At 41.6% G+C, this 14663-nt stretch overlaps 1 protein-coding gene across 1 annotated transcript in view; it reads left to right on the top strand.

Moving 5' to 3' along the window:
- The window catches only part of adamts17 (ADAM metallopeptidase with thrombospondin type 1 motif, 17), a 308092-nt gene that overhangs the window by 137166 nt on the left and 156263 nt on the right, over positions 1–14663 (top strand). The window contains exon 7 of the mRNA XM_079665712.1: positions 14384–14427. Coding sequence (XP_079521838.1) covers positions 14384–14427 — 44 coding nt within the window. The remainder of the gene's footprint in view (positions 1–14383; positions 14428–14663) is intronic.

The following is a 14663-nucleotide window of genomic DNA, read 5'->3' as shown; positions in this document are numbered from 1 at the left end:
ACACCCCCCCCCCCCCCACACACACACACACACACACACACTTCTCCGCCTCATTCTGTTTTCATTTACTCGTTCGTTATCTGACCAGCTTCAATCTTGTAGGCTACTCACTTCGTTTCTTGTAGCCCTCGAAAGGGTTTTGGATGTTGATGCCTCGGTGAACGTGCGTTGTTTGGCTTTCTTGTCCGCTTTCTTGTTCATGTTTGAATGAATCAAAGTGGGTCGCCACCGTCGATTTTTTCTTATGCTCCAACACACAGTTGCACGGGGTGCAGAACAGTTTCCCCCAACTTTTTGCCCGGTCTTTAGTAGAAATGTTCGTCGGTAAATGAGATGGATTAGATTTTTTCATCTTGGTGTTTTCTCTATCGTGTGAGCTCCACACGTTCACTCTATACAGTGTTGTTTACATTCTGTGATGCGCGAGCTGATGACGTCACGTCAAGACGAGTTAACTTTTTTTCTTCTCAACTTTGTGTGGAAAAATGCGGGGATTATGCGGCCTTTTGATAAATATGCGGCGTTTTAAAAATCTGTGCCATTTTGCTGATTATGCGGTAAATTCTGCGATCACAGAATCGTTTTTTTCTGGAGGGTCTAACTGTCAGTTGCTTGCTCGTGTCAATCAAATAATGCATGAAGTGGCCATTTGACTTATTATCTTTTCAAAGACACTTGTCAGAAATAGTTCAAAACATCACATTTCTTATAAATGTACCCAGTGTCTGAACTGTAGTGGACAGAATACGATGGCCATGAGATCTGAGCAGTGTTTTCGTTTGGAATGTGGAATAGTTTGACAGTACAATAGTCATGTTTTTCACTGGTAAACTAAAAAAATGTTGTCCCATCAAAAGGTTAAAGTTATTTGTTTAAATTAGTTATACAACCTTTTTTTCTTTTTTTTTTATATTTGTCTCCCTTTCTCCTAACCTTAAACAGTTGTACTGTCATGGCCTCTGTTGACCTGGAGAGGAATGGTTCCAGACATAAAATCAGGATTCATAAAATGTACTGCACGAGAACAGTTGGGAAGGAATGAATAACAAAAGGTACTCAAAAAGACAGAAATTCAAATGTTCTTCTTCTTGTAAGTTAAAGAGATGTATAGGTTGAAACGTTGCAACATTACATTGTTAGTAGCTTTCTAACTTAAAGGTAGCTGATAGCCATTTTGGACAATCATGGCTTGGTTAAAGCAAGGTATTAGTCCTTTTCAAACACTATCAACACACACATACACACGATCGTTAAGTATGGAGCAGCAGGTCTTGTTGAGGTTTGGTTCCCAGATGTGGACCGGCAGATGTTCACACCTAGCTGAGCAGCCTCACATGTCAGTGGTAAGCCCCCCCCAACCCCCACACACATTCAGACTGCCCAGGTCGTAAAAACCTGCTGCTTTAAAATCTTTATGATTCCAAATGTTTCCTCACATACCTGGCCTTTTCAGATCACTGTCTAACAGGACTAATAGTTACATCCTGTATTGGTCTCCCCTCTTAAAATGCTACACTCCTATGGGAATCGTAGTATGTCAGGCTGCCCAATATTAGAGAGGGGTTATCCTTTGACATAGATGGATTTCTGCTTCTCCCACCTCAGTCCTCTTCATCTTCATCTAAAAGCTTGCATTGATACTTACATCTATGATCTGCTGTAGGATTAAGTCAGCCACTAGCTAGCAGTATGAGTATCCCATTCTTACCTTCTATGGCGTACTCCAGCCAGTACCTCGGCTCTGAACCTTGGTTGGTAAAACTCGGCAATTTCTGACTGGCTCATTGTTAGGCTGGTAACCAGCCGTCTGGACTATCACACCGGGGAAAAGATGGAGAGGCGTTTGGGTGCCGTTGGAATATTCTCCGCTTTATCAGGGATGCAAACTTGTCACCACACAAATTCGCTGTTATGAATCCAAAATAGGTAGTTTGTGTGATTCATGTAGATCTGCAATAAAATAATGTTTTTAGGGTGGTATCGGATCCTTGTCACCTTTGTCCTACCTAGGGATGGGTATTGTTAGGATTTTATCGATACCGGTACCGGTACCGGTACTGCTCATCGGTATCGGTATTTTTCGATACTCTTATCGATACTTTTCAATAATTTGGTGTTAATAAACAAAAAAAAGACAAGGCGATGTGCCTGTAAGACTGCACTCAGGTAAACAAAACATATTACCCGTGCGCAGCAGCTAACCTGCCTGCGAGCCTTCGCTCAGGTCACATTTACACACGGCGTGGCTGAAATCCGCTAGCACTATTACATTACATTACATTGCATTTAGCTGACGCTTTTATCCAAAGCGACTTACAATAAGTGCATTCGACCAGGAAGATACAACCTTGAAGAAAACAGAATCATATAAGTACATCAGGTTTCATAGAGCCAAACATTTCAAGTGCTACTCAACTGGCTTTAGATAAGCCAGCCCTTTATTAGTATACAGATGTAGCACTGAATTTCGGACTCCAGCTTACAGCTTCCTGCCTACGACCTGCCAAAGACCAGTATAGAGGACTGTTAAGCCCTCCCACTATTTTCCAAGAGGGCGTTGCCAGATTTTCAATTTCAGGTTTTAACCAGGAGATTGCGCTTCATTCACAAATACAGAAAGACAAGTTTCATGGACTTTCAGTTGTGTTTTGAAGAGCATTTGAACACATCAATATTTTAGATCAACTAAAGTATATCTAATCTTGTAATTCAATAATATATAATTAATTAAATATGTAAATGTTTACATTACACTTCTTTATTTGTTATGTTCATACTTTAACCTTTACAATCATTTGCTTTAATATGCAGTATATTTTTGTGTTTGCTTCCTCCTGCTCCCTTTCGGACACATACTGTATGATTTATTATTAATATGAAGATATTATTAAGATAAGATAAGATGTTACTTTATTGATTGAACATTTTAGTTTAGAATGTGCTGTCCCACGGTAATTCAGAAGGCTCATAGGTCACATTCCGAACATTATTTTAAACAATAGATGCTTTCACACCGTCTACAGTTTGATTTGTATAGAGGGAGCTCTGTCAGTTTTCGAATTACCCATTTGCTTTCGGGGAGCCCTATTTTCAGAGCACATCCTGCTACTAAATATGTCACACGCACGCGCTGTTGACTGGCGCAGCAGCGCGGATGGGATCAATTGCTATAAAAACACTCTTCTACTAATACAGACGGTGTCACTATGCCGGCGGATGTGGCCGTTGTTGAAGCCTCTACAGGCTCCGCATCGGCAGGCCTCTCCCTCGGTGTGGAGCTGTCAAGCTCGACCCTAACGCCGCTTACAGCCGGCCAACTAAAAGTTGTTTTCCCGTTCACGTTGTCATTTTTAGACTCCTTCGCTTCTTTGCTTGTGAATCCAAAAGCTGTGACGCTTGGCTGTTTTCGTTTTGCCATATTTTTTTATTACACAGTCAGAGTTAAAAATATATCAATATGAACATTTCAAATACCGCGCCGGCATCACCGCCATAACCATAGCAACGTAAGTAAGAATGCAGCGCCGCCACGTACAGATGGCAACACCCAGATATATTCACAAATATAAAACAAATATTCAGAAACTGTAATGAACAATAACTATTATTTATTTCAAGAACTGTTATTTACAGAAACTCAACATTTCTAATCTGTGTGACACAAATATGCACGATTGTTTTGGGCTCCCCCTATTTATCTCAAAGTCAGCCTTCAGGGGAGCTCCCTCCCTCTTCGAGGGAGCCAAGCTCCCCCTAGCTCCCCCCCATTTCGAACAGTGTCTGTGGCTGAATGGCCAGCGATTAGGTGCGGCGCATTTATCATAGGTGATCAGAGCTAACTGCCTGCCGTCAGATTTCATTTAAAAAACAGATCTGATTTTAAGACTATTTCTGCGCTCATAAAGAATGATAAGAATAAGAATAATGCGTATTGAACTGGTTTCATTAATTAGTGAGTTTATTTAACACTAGAACCGCCAATCGGGTCAATCTGTGTGATGTGTGTTGTGTGTGTGCAATGTAACTTTTTTTCAATAAAATATTAAAGTCTCCCAGTCCGTGACTTTTCCTGAAAGTGTGTTATGTAGCACCCTATGTTGTTAAAAATTGCATTCTAATAGCGGGATTTGACGGGTTTAGGTAGGCATATACAAAAACCTCTGGCGGTTCTAGTGTTAAGTTAATTAGGTACAGTAGAAGCCCTTTTTTATCAGTAACGAATTTAGCAGTTGAACATAAAAGTCAACTAACTGAGGGTCCCTTGCAATGACAGTGTTGTGTCTAATTGTAAGCTTGTCACTCAGAGTAACCTACCGTTAATTTAGCTGCTGGAGAAGAAAGATCAAGGGGGGAGGGGGGGAGAGAGCTGTGGTTGATGGGCCATTAGTTGTGTAAATACACAGCTGAGAGCTGCCGTTTCATTCAGACTGTTTGAAAAACTGTAACAACGGACTATTTTTCTTGGCGGATGCATGTCAATTTAAATCAATACATACAACTATTTTTTAAATCAATACATACAACTATTTTTTAAATCAATAAAAACATTTTCTAAATCCATAAAAGCATTTCAATTAATATTGGGAGTCATGTCGTTACTTTGTTGAGAAAGTGGCCGTGTAATAAGCGGGATAATTTGCAGCGACTTGTTCCTTATGGGGAAAATAACACCCGTCATGTGTGTGTAGAGGTGTGTGTGGTTAAAACACTTTCATGAAGTGAAGGAATTTCCTTCTATAAAACAGCTGTGGGCAGCAGTGAGTGTCACGGACATGAATTCATAGATCAAGGCAGACTGGTGCACACACTCTCCTGTCCTGCCAGGCGACACGCCCGTTCTAAGCCGTGTCCCTCACTCCTCATATCCCAAGCATCCCCGAAAAGTGTATTATGTTGTTACATCTCAGATGTTATGTTTCAGTTGTGCTCTGCCTATGTTCAGTGATGCAAACGTGTCACCTTTCGGCGAAATTCGCCGCTTTGAATCCAAAATAAGTCGTTTGTGTGATTCATGTAGATCTGCAATACAAATATTTTTGGGGTATGGACCCTAACAAGTAATCTGCGGCCGTGAGCTGTTATGTGCCATCATGACACGCATGGTGTTCTTTTTTTATATATTATAATGAAGTACGAGCTGTGTGCTCGAGTCTTCCTGCCTGTCGGCTCTGCTCATGGATGTATAATAAGGCTCTGCTGCTCCGAGATGATGGTCTAGCTTCAGCAGCTACATTACCTACGGGTGCGTTCGTTAATATTAACTGTGCGTCCGGAATCACTGTGGCACAGACTGGACTGCTGGTGAACAGCTATTAGAACGGGCCGTTCAGGTGTTCAGAGCAGAGCTCCCTGTCGGAGCGGCAGAGCGTGATGTGAACTAAAAATGTTTTTTCTGTGGCAATATTATTTAAGGACTCGTTGAGCTAGCTAGCTAGCTAGCATACATTGTCACTATCTGCTAACGTTAGCTTTAGCCTTCTATTTCTAATAGTTTTTTTCATAGGCTATAAACAGAGGTGGTATAAGTATATATATATATTGTACTTGAGTAAAAGTAGAAGTACTCAAATCTTGTACTTGAGTAAAAGTAGAAGCACACAGATCTTGTACTAGAGTAAAAGTAGAAGTACTCAGATCTTGTACTAGAGTAAAAGTAGAAGTACTCAGGTCTTGTACTTGAGTAAAAGTAGAAGTACTCAAATCTGCTTCTTGAGTAAAAGTAATAGTCCCAGAGTGTAGGAATACTCTGTTACAGGAGAAGTCCTGCATTCAAAATGTTCCTCAAGTAAAAGTAGAAAAAGTATTATCATCAAAATATAGAGAAAGTAGCGACAGTAAAGTAGTCATTGTGCAGATTGGTCCATTTCAGAATAATAGATATGATATGTTTTATAATGATTGATCATGAAAGTGTTCTCAAAGCTGGTAAAGGTGCAGCTAGTTTGAATGACTTTGTATACTGCAGGGTAGCTTGCGGATTTACTCCAGGTGGAACTAAAGTCTGATTTAACACGTGATTATATTTCACTTAATTAATCCAGATCTGTGAATTAACTAAAGGAATTAAATACATGTAGTGGAGTCAAAGTACACCTCTGAATGTACCTCTGAACTGTAGTGGAGTAGAAGAACAAAGTAGCAAAACATTGAAATACTTAAATAAAGTACAAGTATCTTTGTAAGTAAAATTGTGCCGAAGTATAGTACTTGTTGAGTTTATGAACTTAGTTACTTTACACCATGTGGCTATAAAGATAAAAAGACTTAAGCCTTGCACAGAGGCATGAAAATACATTTTCAAAATGCTCAACAGTGCTGCCAAAATTATAAACTGACTGCTACACAATTTAAAATAAATGCTTTTATATATTTCTATTAGATGTGACTCTTTGGAGTTTCTGTTATTATTAACACTGCTGCTTTAGTTGTTCTGACTGCTAAAATCCTGTCATTCCGTGGGGTGGGGGAGCCGGGGGCTCGGATCCTTGTCACCTTTTTCATACCTGATGAGTTTGCATCCCTGTATGTTAAAAAGCCTCAGTCACCTTAATTCATGTAATAAAAACATCTCAGGTCAGTAACACTCAAAGCTAAATGTGCAATACCATGTTCAGCTATGTGACTATTTATAATGTTATTGTTGTTACATCAGAAGATGTACATATTGAAATGATTTCTTAACTTACAGTAGGCTATTTTTTACAATATGTGTTGGACGGATTTATTAAATTACAATGAATATTGTCATTGTTGAAGGCTTTTAGAGAAGGGTGAACTATAAGCCTGAATTACATAACATTTTATACCTAAAAACATAAAAGCCACAATAAATAAATCACAATTATTCTAGTTATTTTTACTTCCCGTATTGCTTTCAACCCACCAGCTTTTATGGTGTTGTTACGTCACTAACTGTAAGCTTGTCACATACAGTCTATGGTCACTCAGAGTAACCTACTGTTAATTTAGCTGCTGGAGAAGAAAGATCAGGGGGGGAGGGGGGGAGAGAGCTGTGGTTGATGGGCCATTAGTTGTGTAAATACACAGCTGAGGGCTGCCGTTTCATTCAGACTGTTTAAAAAACGGTAACAACGGACTATTTTTCTTAGCGGATGCATGTCAATTTAAATCAATACATACAACTATTTTTTAAATCAATAAAAACATTTTCTAAATCCATAAAAGCATTTCAATTAATATTGGGAGTCATGTCGTTACTTTGTTGAGAATGTGGCCGTGTAATAAGTGGGATAATTTGCAGCGACTTGTTCCTTATGGGGAAAATAACACCCTTCATCCAGATGAAGATCCCTCCGCTACACTTTGGGATCCTGATCGACCGACGAAGCTCCATTAAAATATACATATTTTTGGTGAATTACTGAGTTTAGGCACGTTAATAACGTTTTAATGAAGTTGAATACAGTATATTCATATGTGTCAGTGATTTCATGTCAATTCGGCGAACATAAACATAAATGATCATGGTGAAGATGATGATTAAATTAGGATTAAAAATCGAGAGCCGGGCTGCATTTCCTCCCGTTCGTTTTTTTCGAATAACAAAATTATTTAGTTAAATAACAACATGGTGATGATTTGTAAATGATTACATGTCTCTTATTTAGCACAGTAGTATGATATCCGTGACATATGGATCTTAACAAAGTTCCGCTGTACATCCAGCATACTGGATCTCCCTTTATTTCACATGAGCTCCAGTGTGGAACCCCACTGCACCTCCTTGTGGATCAATGATCCATTGCAGCTGGCTTCATTATAATTACATTTATCTATCACGGGCGCGGTCTCAAGTTAAGCTGCAGGTTTTCCATTGAGCGAGGGCAGATCATGTACCAATCACGGCCCTCGCGTTTCAAACTGTCTGAAATGAATTGCTACATCTGTATAAGTGCTTTGTTAGTAATTCAATCGCTCGAAGTGGAGTCTAAAGAGATGAGTTTTCAGTCTGCGCCGGAAGATGTATAAGCTTTATGATGTCCTGATTTCAATGGGGAGCTCATTCCATCATTTTGGAGCCAGGATAGCAAACCCACGTGTTTTTGCTGATGGGAACTTGGGTCCCCCTCGCAGTGCGGGTGCAGCGAGCTGTTTGGCTGATGCAGAGCGGAGTGCACGTGCTGGGGTGTACGGTTTAACCATGTCCTGGATGTAGGAAGGGCCAGATCCATTCGCAGCATGGTATGCAAGTACCAGTGTCTTGAAGTGGATTCTAGCAGTTACTGGAAGTCAGTGAAGGGAGCGGAGGAGCGGCGTGGTGTGGGAGAATTTTGGAAGGTTGAAGACCAGACGAGCCGCTGCATTCTGGATGAGCTGCAGAGGTCGGATGGCACATGCAGGTAGACCAGCCAGGAGGGAGTTGCAGTAGTCTTGGCGTGAGATGACGAGAGCCTGGACCAGAATCTGCGCTGATTTCTGGGTCAGCAGGGGACGTATCCTCCTGATGTTGTAAAGCGTGTATCTGCAGCAGCGGGTTGTAGCAGCAATGTTTGCAGTGAAGGACAGTCTGTTATCTAGGGTCACACCCACATTCCTTGCAGTCTGAGTCGGGGAAACAACAGAGGTGCCAATGTTGATTGTTTGGTCAAAAGTGGGACAATCTTTTCCCGGAAGGAAAAGCAGTTCAGTCTTGTCAAGGTTGAGCTTGAGGTGATGAGCAGACATCCACCGAGAGATGTCTGCTAGGCAAGCAGAGATGCGTGCGACGACCTGGGTCTCTGAGCGGGGAAAGGACAGAATTAGTTGGGTGTCGTCAGCGTAGCAGTGGTATGAAAAACCATGCGGGCTAATGACAGACCCGAGCGAGTTTGTGTACAAGGAGAAGAGGAAGGGACCAATAACAGAGCCCTCAGGGACCCCTGTGGTTAATTGACAAGGGTCGGACTCGGACCCTCTCCAAGTAACTTTGAGGTATGAGGTGAGGAGGGAAAGTGCAGTGCCTGAAACTCCAAGTTCTTGGAGAGTGCGAAGGAGGATCTGATGGTTCACCGTGTCGAATGCAGCAGACAGGTCCAGAAGGATGATGACAGAGGAGAGGGAGGCTGCTTTAGCAGTGTGCAGTTCCTCAGAGACAGCAAGGAGAGCAGTTTCTGTTGAGTGACCTGCCTTGAAACCAGACTGGTGCGGATCAAGAAGGTTGTTCTGATGGAGATAACAGGAGAGTTGTTTAAAGACAGCACGTTCAAGTGTTTTAGACAGGAACGGGAGGAGAGAGACAGGCCTGTAGTTTATAACATCAGACGGGTTGAGAGTGGGTTTCCTTAGGAGAGGGTTTACTCTTGCCTCCTTGAGACTGTTTGGAAAGTGACCAGAAGTTAGAGAAGTGTTGATGAAATGGGTGAGAAATGGTAGAATATCAGGAGCGATCGTCTGAAGGAGGTTTGAGGGGATAGGGTCCAGAGGACAGGTGGTAGGACGGGCAAAGGTAACAAAGTCGCTTGACAGAAGGGAGGAGGGGGGAGGGGCTTTGGGGGGGTCCAAGAGGGTGGAGAAGATGGAAACTAGTTTTTTGGGGGTGGAATAGAAAGATTGGATCTTATCTTGAAAGAAAGTGCTTTTTGCCTAAGAGATGGAAGCAGAGAAAGAGGAGAGGAGAGCATGATAGCTTAGGAGGTCGTCATGGTGTTTGGATTTCCACCATTTCCGCTCTGCTGCCCGAAGGATGGTTCTATTAGCACGCAGTGCGTCATTTAGCCAGGAAGCAGGAGGGGACTGACGAGCTGGCCGAGATGTGAGAGGACAGAGAGAGTCCAGAGAGGATGAGAGAGTAGAGAGAAGAGTTTCTGCAGCAGAGTTTGGAGGCAGGAGTTGGAACGAATCACTGGAAGGGAGGGCTGAGAGCACTGATGAGGCAAAGGTAGAGGGGGAGAGGGAACGAAGGTTGCGGTAGAGAGAATGAAATGAAGAAGTGATCGGATGTGTGAAGCGGGTTTACAGAGAGGTTAGAAGTAGTGCAGTTCCTTGAGAATATGAGATCAAGGACATTGCCAGCGTTATGAGTTGGTGGGGATGGAGACAGTGAGAAAGCAAAGGTGGTTAACAGAGATGTTAGTTCGTCTATCTTCCCTATCTGGAGGTTGAAGTCTCAGAAGTACAGCGAGAGGGCCAGTTTCAGGGATGTGTGAGAGGAGATTGTCTAATTCCTACAAGAAGTCCCCCAAGGCGCCTGGTGGACGGTAGAGAACAACAATGGTTAATTGTATAGGATGGGTTACTGTGACGGCATTGAATTCAAAGGTGGAAGGACTGAAGTTAGGTAGCTTGAAGAGGGAAAAGCTCCAGTTGGGAGAGAGCAGGAGACCAGTGCCACCTCCTCTGCCAGAGGGTCTGGGTGTATGGGAGAAGGAATATGCTGTGGAGAGAGCTGCTGGGGTGGATGTGTTGGATGGAGTAATCCAGGTCTCCGTGAGAGCAAGGAAATCCAGAGACTGCAGGGAAGCGTAGCCAGAGATGAAGTCAGCCTTAGGAAGAGCTGACTGGCAGTTCCACAGGCCCCCTGAAACGAGATGTTGGATCTCAGTGGAGCATGTGGGATAGACAAGAGCAGGCCGGTTAAATCGATTAGAAGATACACAGGGCCAGTGATAATTGCGAGAGGACACATGAACAGGAATGGAGAAAATACACATGATTATAGCAGGAGGGGCTAGAGAACCAAAGAGAATTGAATAAAACAAAAGAAAACACCAGCGATACTTAGCTCAATCAAAGTAGGATTTGCCTCCTCTTTGCCTCCCTCGTGACTCCAACAGGACTCCAATGTCTTTGTCAGTTTTCGTCTGTCTGACGCTGAAGCTGACGCTCCAGGAAAGAGCCACAGTGATTGCTGAGTCAGTATAGATAGTGTCCTCACCGGGTCTGGATGCACACTGAGTTATTCTGATTTTAAATGCGCTATTTAAATGATTTTTAGCTGAGGGTTTACTAACTCACGCTGTTTTGCACTTCGCGCAATCAGCAGTGTTCCTGCCTATTGTAATGCAGGGTTGAGACGCGTGACCCACTGAGACCTGTCTTATAGGTTGAGTTGAGCAGATCTGAGATTTAAAATCTCTCAGAAATTGCCGTTTTAGCTACAATAACTACAGAACAATTATACAGAGTAGAATAAATGAAACAGAGAAGTCTATTTAAACAAGAATATAACTTACAGTGATTGCTGAGTCAGTATAGATAGTGTCCTCACCGGGTCTGAATGCACACTATTAGCACTAGCAGTATCGCTAGCACCGTTTTAGATTCAATGAGTGTCTCGGTTGCAAATGCTTAATTAAGTTGCTTGTGTCAGCCCCTTTATAAGCAACTAATTGAGTACATAGATTGCACCTTGCACTATCGCCACGACATTTTTTAAAAGTGCACCCAGACCTTGGATCGCTTCGCTCTGTCCGCCTTGCCTGCGGGAGTCTCACAACAATAATAAGAGCGCTGTTGAGAGAGATGACGAGTGGCATTTACAGTGGCCAATCAGAGGGGTCTCAAACCGGATACATCACACAGGATGATGGTTCCCAACCAACCAGAATGGTTTAAAGTTAAACTAAGGAAGTAGACGTAACAGATATACCGATAGCAGCACCGTTTGTCCAGCGGCTTAACGGTATACCGATACCGTCCAATCAGGTACCGGTATTGACTTAGTACCGGTTCTCGGTACCCATCCCTAGTCCTACCTGATGAGTTTGCCTCCCTGTTTATTCGTGCTTCTTACAGTGGTAGCTAACAGACAGTCCTAACCCTGATCTAAACTGAACACTGTTTTCCTCTCTAACTAATCTAACTTTCTCTCTGCACTCACTTACCATGGCCATCACATACAACAACAACTCTTTTCCCCACAACCCCTTGCGGCTTCCATCCTAAAAGGGACAGGCAAGGCCTGTAAAACCATAATCAAAGTTATTGAAACGTTTTTGAGGTGAAGGTGAGAAAGTAGTATAGCTGTATGTAAAGCAGGGGTGGGGAACCTTTTTCTTCTCAAGGGCCATTTACATTTTTACAACATCCTCCGAGGGCCGTACAAATTATTGACCTCAACGTCTGCTTAAAAATACTAAAATCACAGCCCATTTATTTGGACTTTCTTTCATGCTGTGCAAAGAAAAAGCAACCTCTTAATCCAGATATCTTACCATTACTCACGCATGCATGCATGTGCACGGTTGTGGCATGACCACCAAAACAGAAAGATATGGACACAAGACGTGTGCAAATGTATTTAGTTTCCTTTCCATGTGAACATGATTTAAGTGGGGGGGGGAGATTTTTTTTTTAAATATTGAAGTTAAAAGCATCAATCTGCTGCAATTTGAGAGCAAAATTAAGAGATCTATGGAAACATCTCTCAACATCCATATGAAACAGAACTGGAGGCAGATTTATTTTTCTTTATGGATATTTTACAAATCACTCCCCTTTCAAACTGTATTCTTGTTTATTAATGACAACTTTGTTTTACTGTCATATAGTATTTTATACCTGTTTACTTAACTCTATTATTTGTTTACAACTATAATGATCATATAAAGATGTGCCTTTATCTCACTGGTTGGAGAAAAAGCTTCTTATATTCGTTAGCATAGCTAGCTAACCAGATGCTAATAACAACAAAGTTATTGACTGTATGATCAGTATGACAGATGAACAGATCACCACTGCGCTTTCAACACAGCCACGCAAAAACTGTGGCATGTGTACAGCTCCTTATGGGTACTGCAATTTGTGAAGTCCCGGTGTTGTGTCAAATTATGTACCCCCATCATTAAATGCACCCTTTGTCACGGGAACGCGCATTTGTAAAAAACAATGGTTAAAACGAAAACTAAAAGTCCAGGTTTTTTTTTTTTTTTAATAGTAATTTACAGACTGTGAGTCTTGGTAGTGATGTCGAATCCTGGATTTTTAATTAATTCGTCACTTATTTTACGTTCCCACTAAACTGCATTCTTAATTAGTTTTAGCTAGAAACTTATTTTCTCCCACGTCACATTTGTTATAAACGTATCTTAAATACGTTTATTTTCTACATATCTTCTAGAAACATATTTTCTCCCACGTTACGTTAGTTATGAACGTATCTTAAATACGTTTATTTTCTACATATCTTTGCCATTTATTGTCTTGCATATTTGTCATATACTAAACAAAATATATGTTTACAAATGTTACATAGTCTTTGTCAGCATATTTTTGCCACGTTATGCACCCCTTGCTCTCTTACCAAATAAAAGGCTCACATTCATGAAACTTGCTCCATTCATTGGTACTAGTCCTACAACTATACCCTGAAAAATGCTTGAGGGTGGGAATAAGAGAACCATCTTTTGTAGGGGGGTGCATTTTATGACAGGCATGCTTATCACAATGACCCTTGTATTTTCTAAGATAGTAAGGGGGTGCATATTGTGATAAGCAGGCCTGTCATAAAATGCACCCCACCCAAAAATATGGTTCTCTCAATCCCACCCTCAAGCTTTTTTTTGGGTATGGTTGTAGGACTAGTACCAATGAATGGAGCAAGTTTCATGAATGTGAGACTTTTATTTTGTAAGATAGCAAGGGGTGCATAACGTGGCAAAAATATACTGACAAAGACTATGTAACATTTGTAAACATATATTTTGTTTATTATAGCCTATGACAAATATGCTAGACAATAAATGGCAAATAAATGTAGAAAATAAATGTATTTAAGATACGTTCATAACTAACGTAACGTGGGAGAAAATACGTTTCTCGCTAAACGTAATTGAGAATGCAGTTTAGTTCTGTGGGAACGTAAAATAAGTGACGAATGAATGAAAAATCCAGGATTCGACACCACTACCATCAAAATACGGAGCGAAAGGTTTAACCACAAGAATCAAGACTATATGAGCTACCACTAAGCGACTCACAGTCTGTAAATTACCATTAAAAAAAACCTGGACGTTTTTTACAAATGCGCGTTCACGTGACAAAGGGTGCATTTCATGATGGGGGTGCATAATTTGATACAAATGCCAGGAAGGATTCTTGCCTAGCTTCTGAAGGAAGTGACTCGGAAGACATGTGCTACCAAGCAAGCATCCTCGCGATTGAGAAACGGCCCCAGTCAGACGAGACATATACCATGTTATGACATGTTAGGGTCGTGTTGTGTTCAAGGACCCTGACCTTGGCCAGGAAAAACAGGCACTTGCTTGTTTAATTATTTTGCGGTCTAGATTTCTAAAAGAAAAATCTTTTTTGCGTGTGTTTATAAATTACCTCGAGGGCCGCACCAAATGGTCTCGCGGTCCGTATACGGCCCGGAGGCCTGAGGTTCCCCACCCCTGATGTAAAGTATTAAAGATGATCTAAACTGCTCTTGTTTCTCTTTCAGGACAGATTTCTGCGTTCATAAAGACGAGCCATGTGATACTGTGGGTGAGTATCACTATGTCTCACACACACACACACACACACACACACACACACACACACACTCCATCGACCATTAATTCTTCTGATGGTAACTTGACCAATCACAGGGAATATGGAGTTCCAAAACTGACTATGAGAATGCTGCATTGCATTCAAACAAACACAGCTGTGTTTGTTTGACAAACCCCCCTATGACAATTCACGGCTGAAAAGTTTGGGAACCCCTGCTCTATGGCACT

This window comes from Notothenia rossii (genome assembly GCF_949606895.1).
Source record: "Notothenia rossii genome assembly, chromosome: 2".
NCBI classification, from domain to species: Eukaryota; Metazoa; Chordata; class Actinopteri; order Perciformes; family Nototheniidae; genus Notothenia; species Notothenia rossii.
The sequence above is the reverse complement of the archived record's forward strand: the minus strand, read 5'-3'. Positions and strand labels throughout refer to the sequence as shown.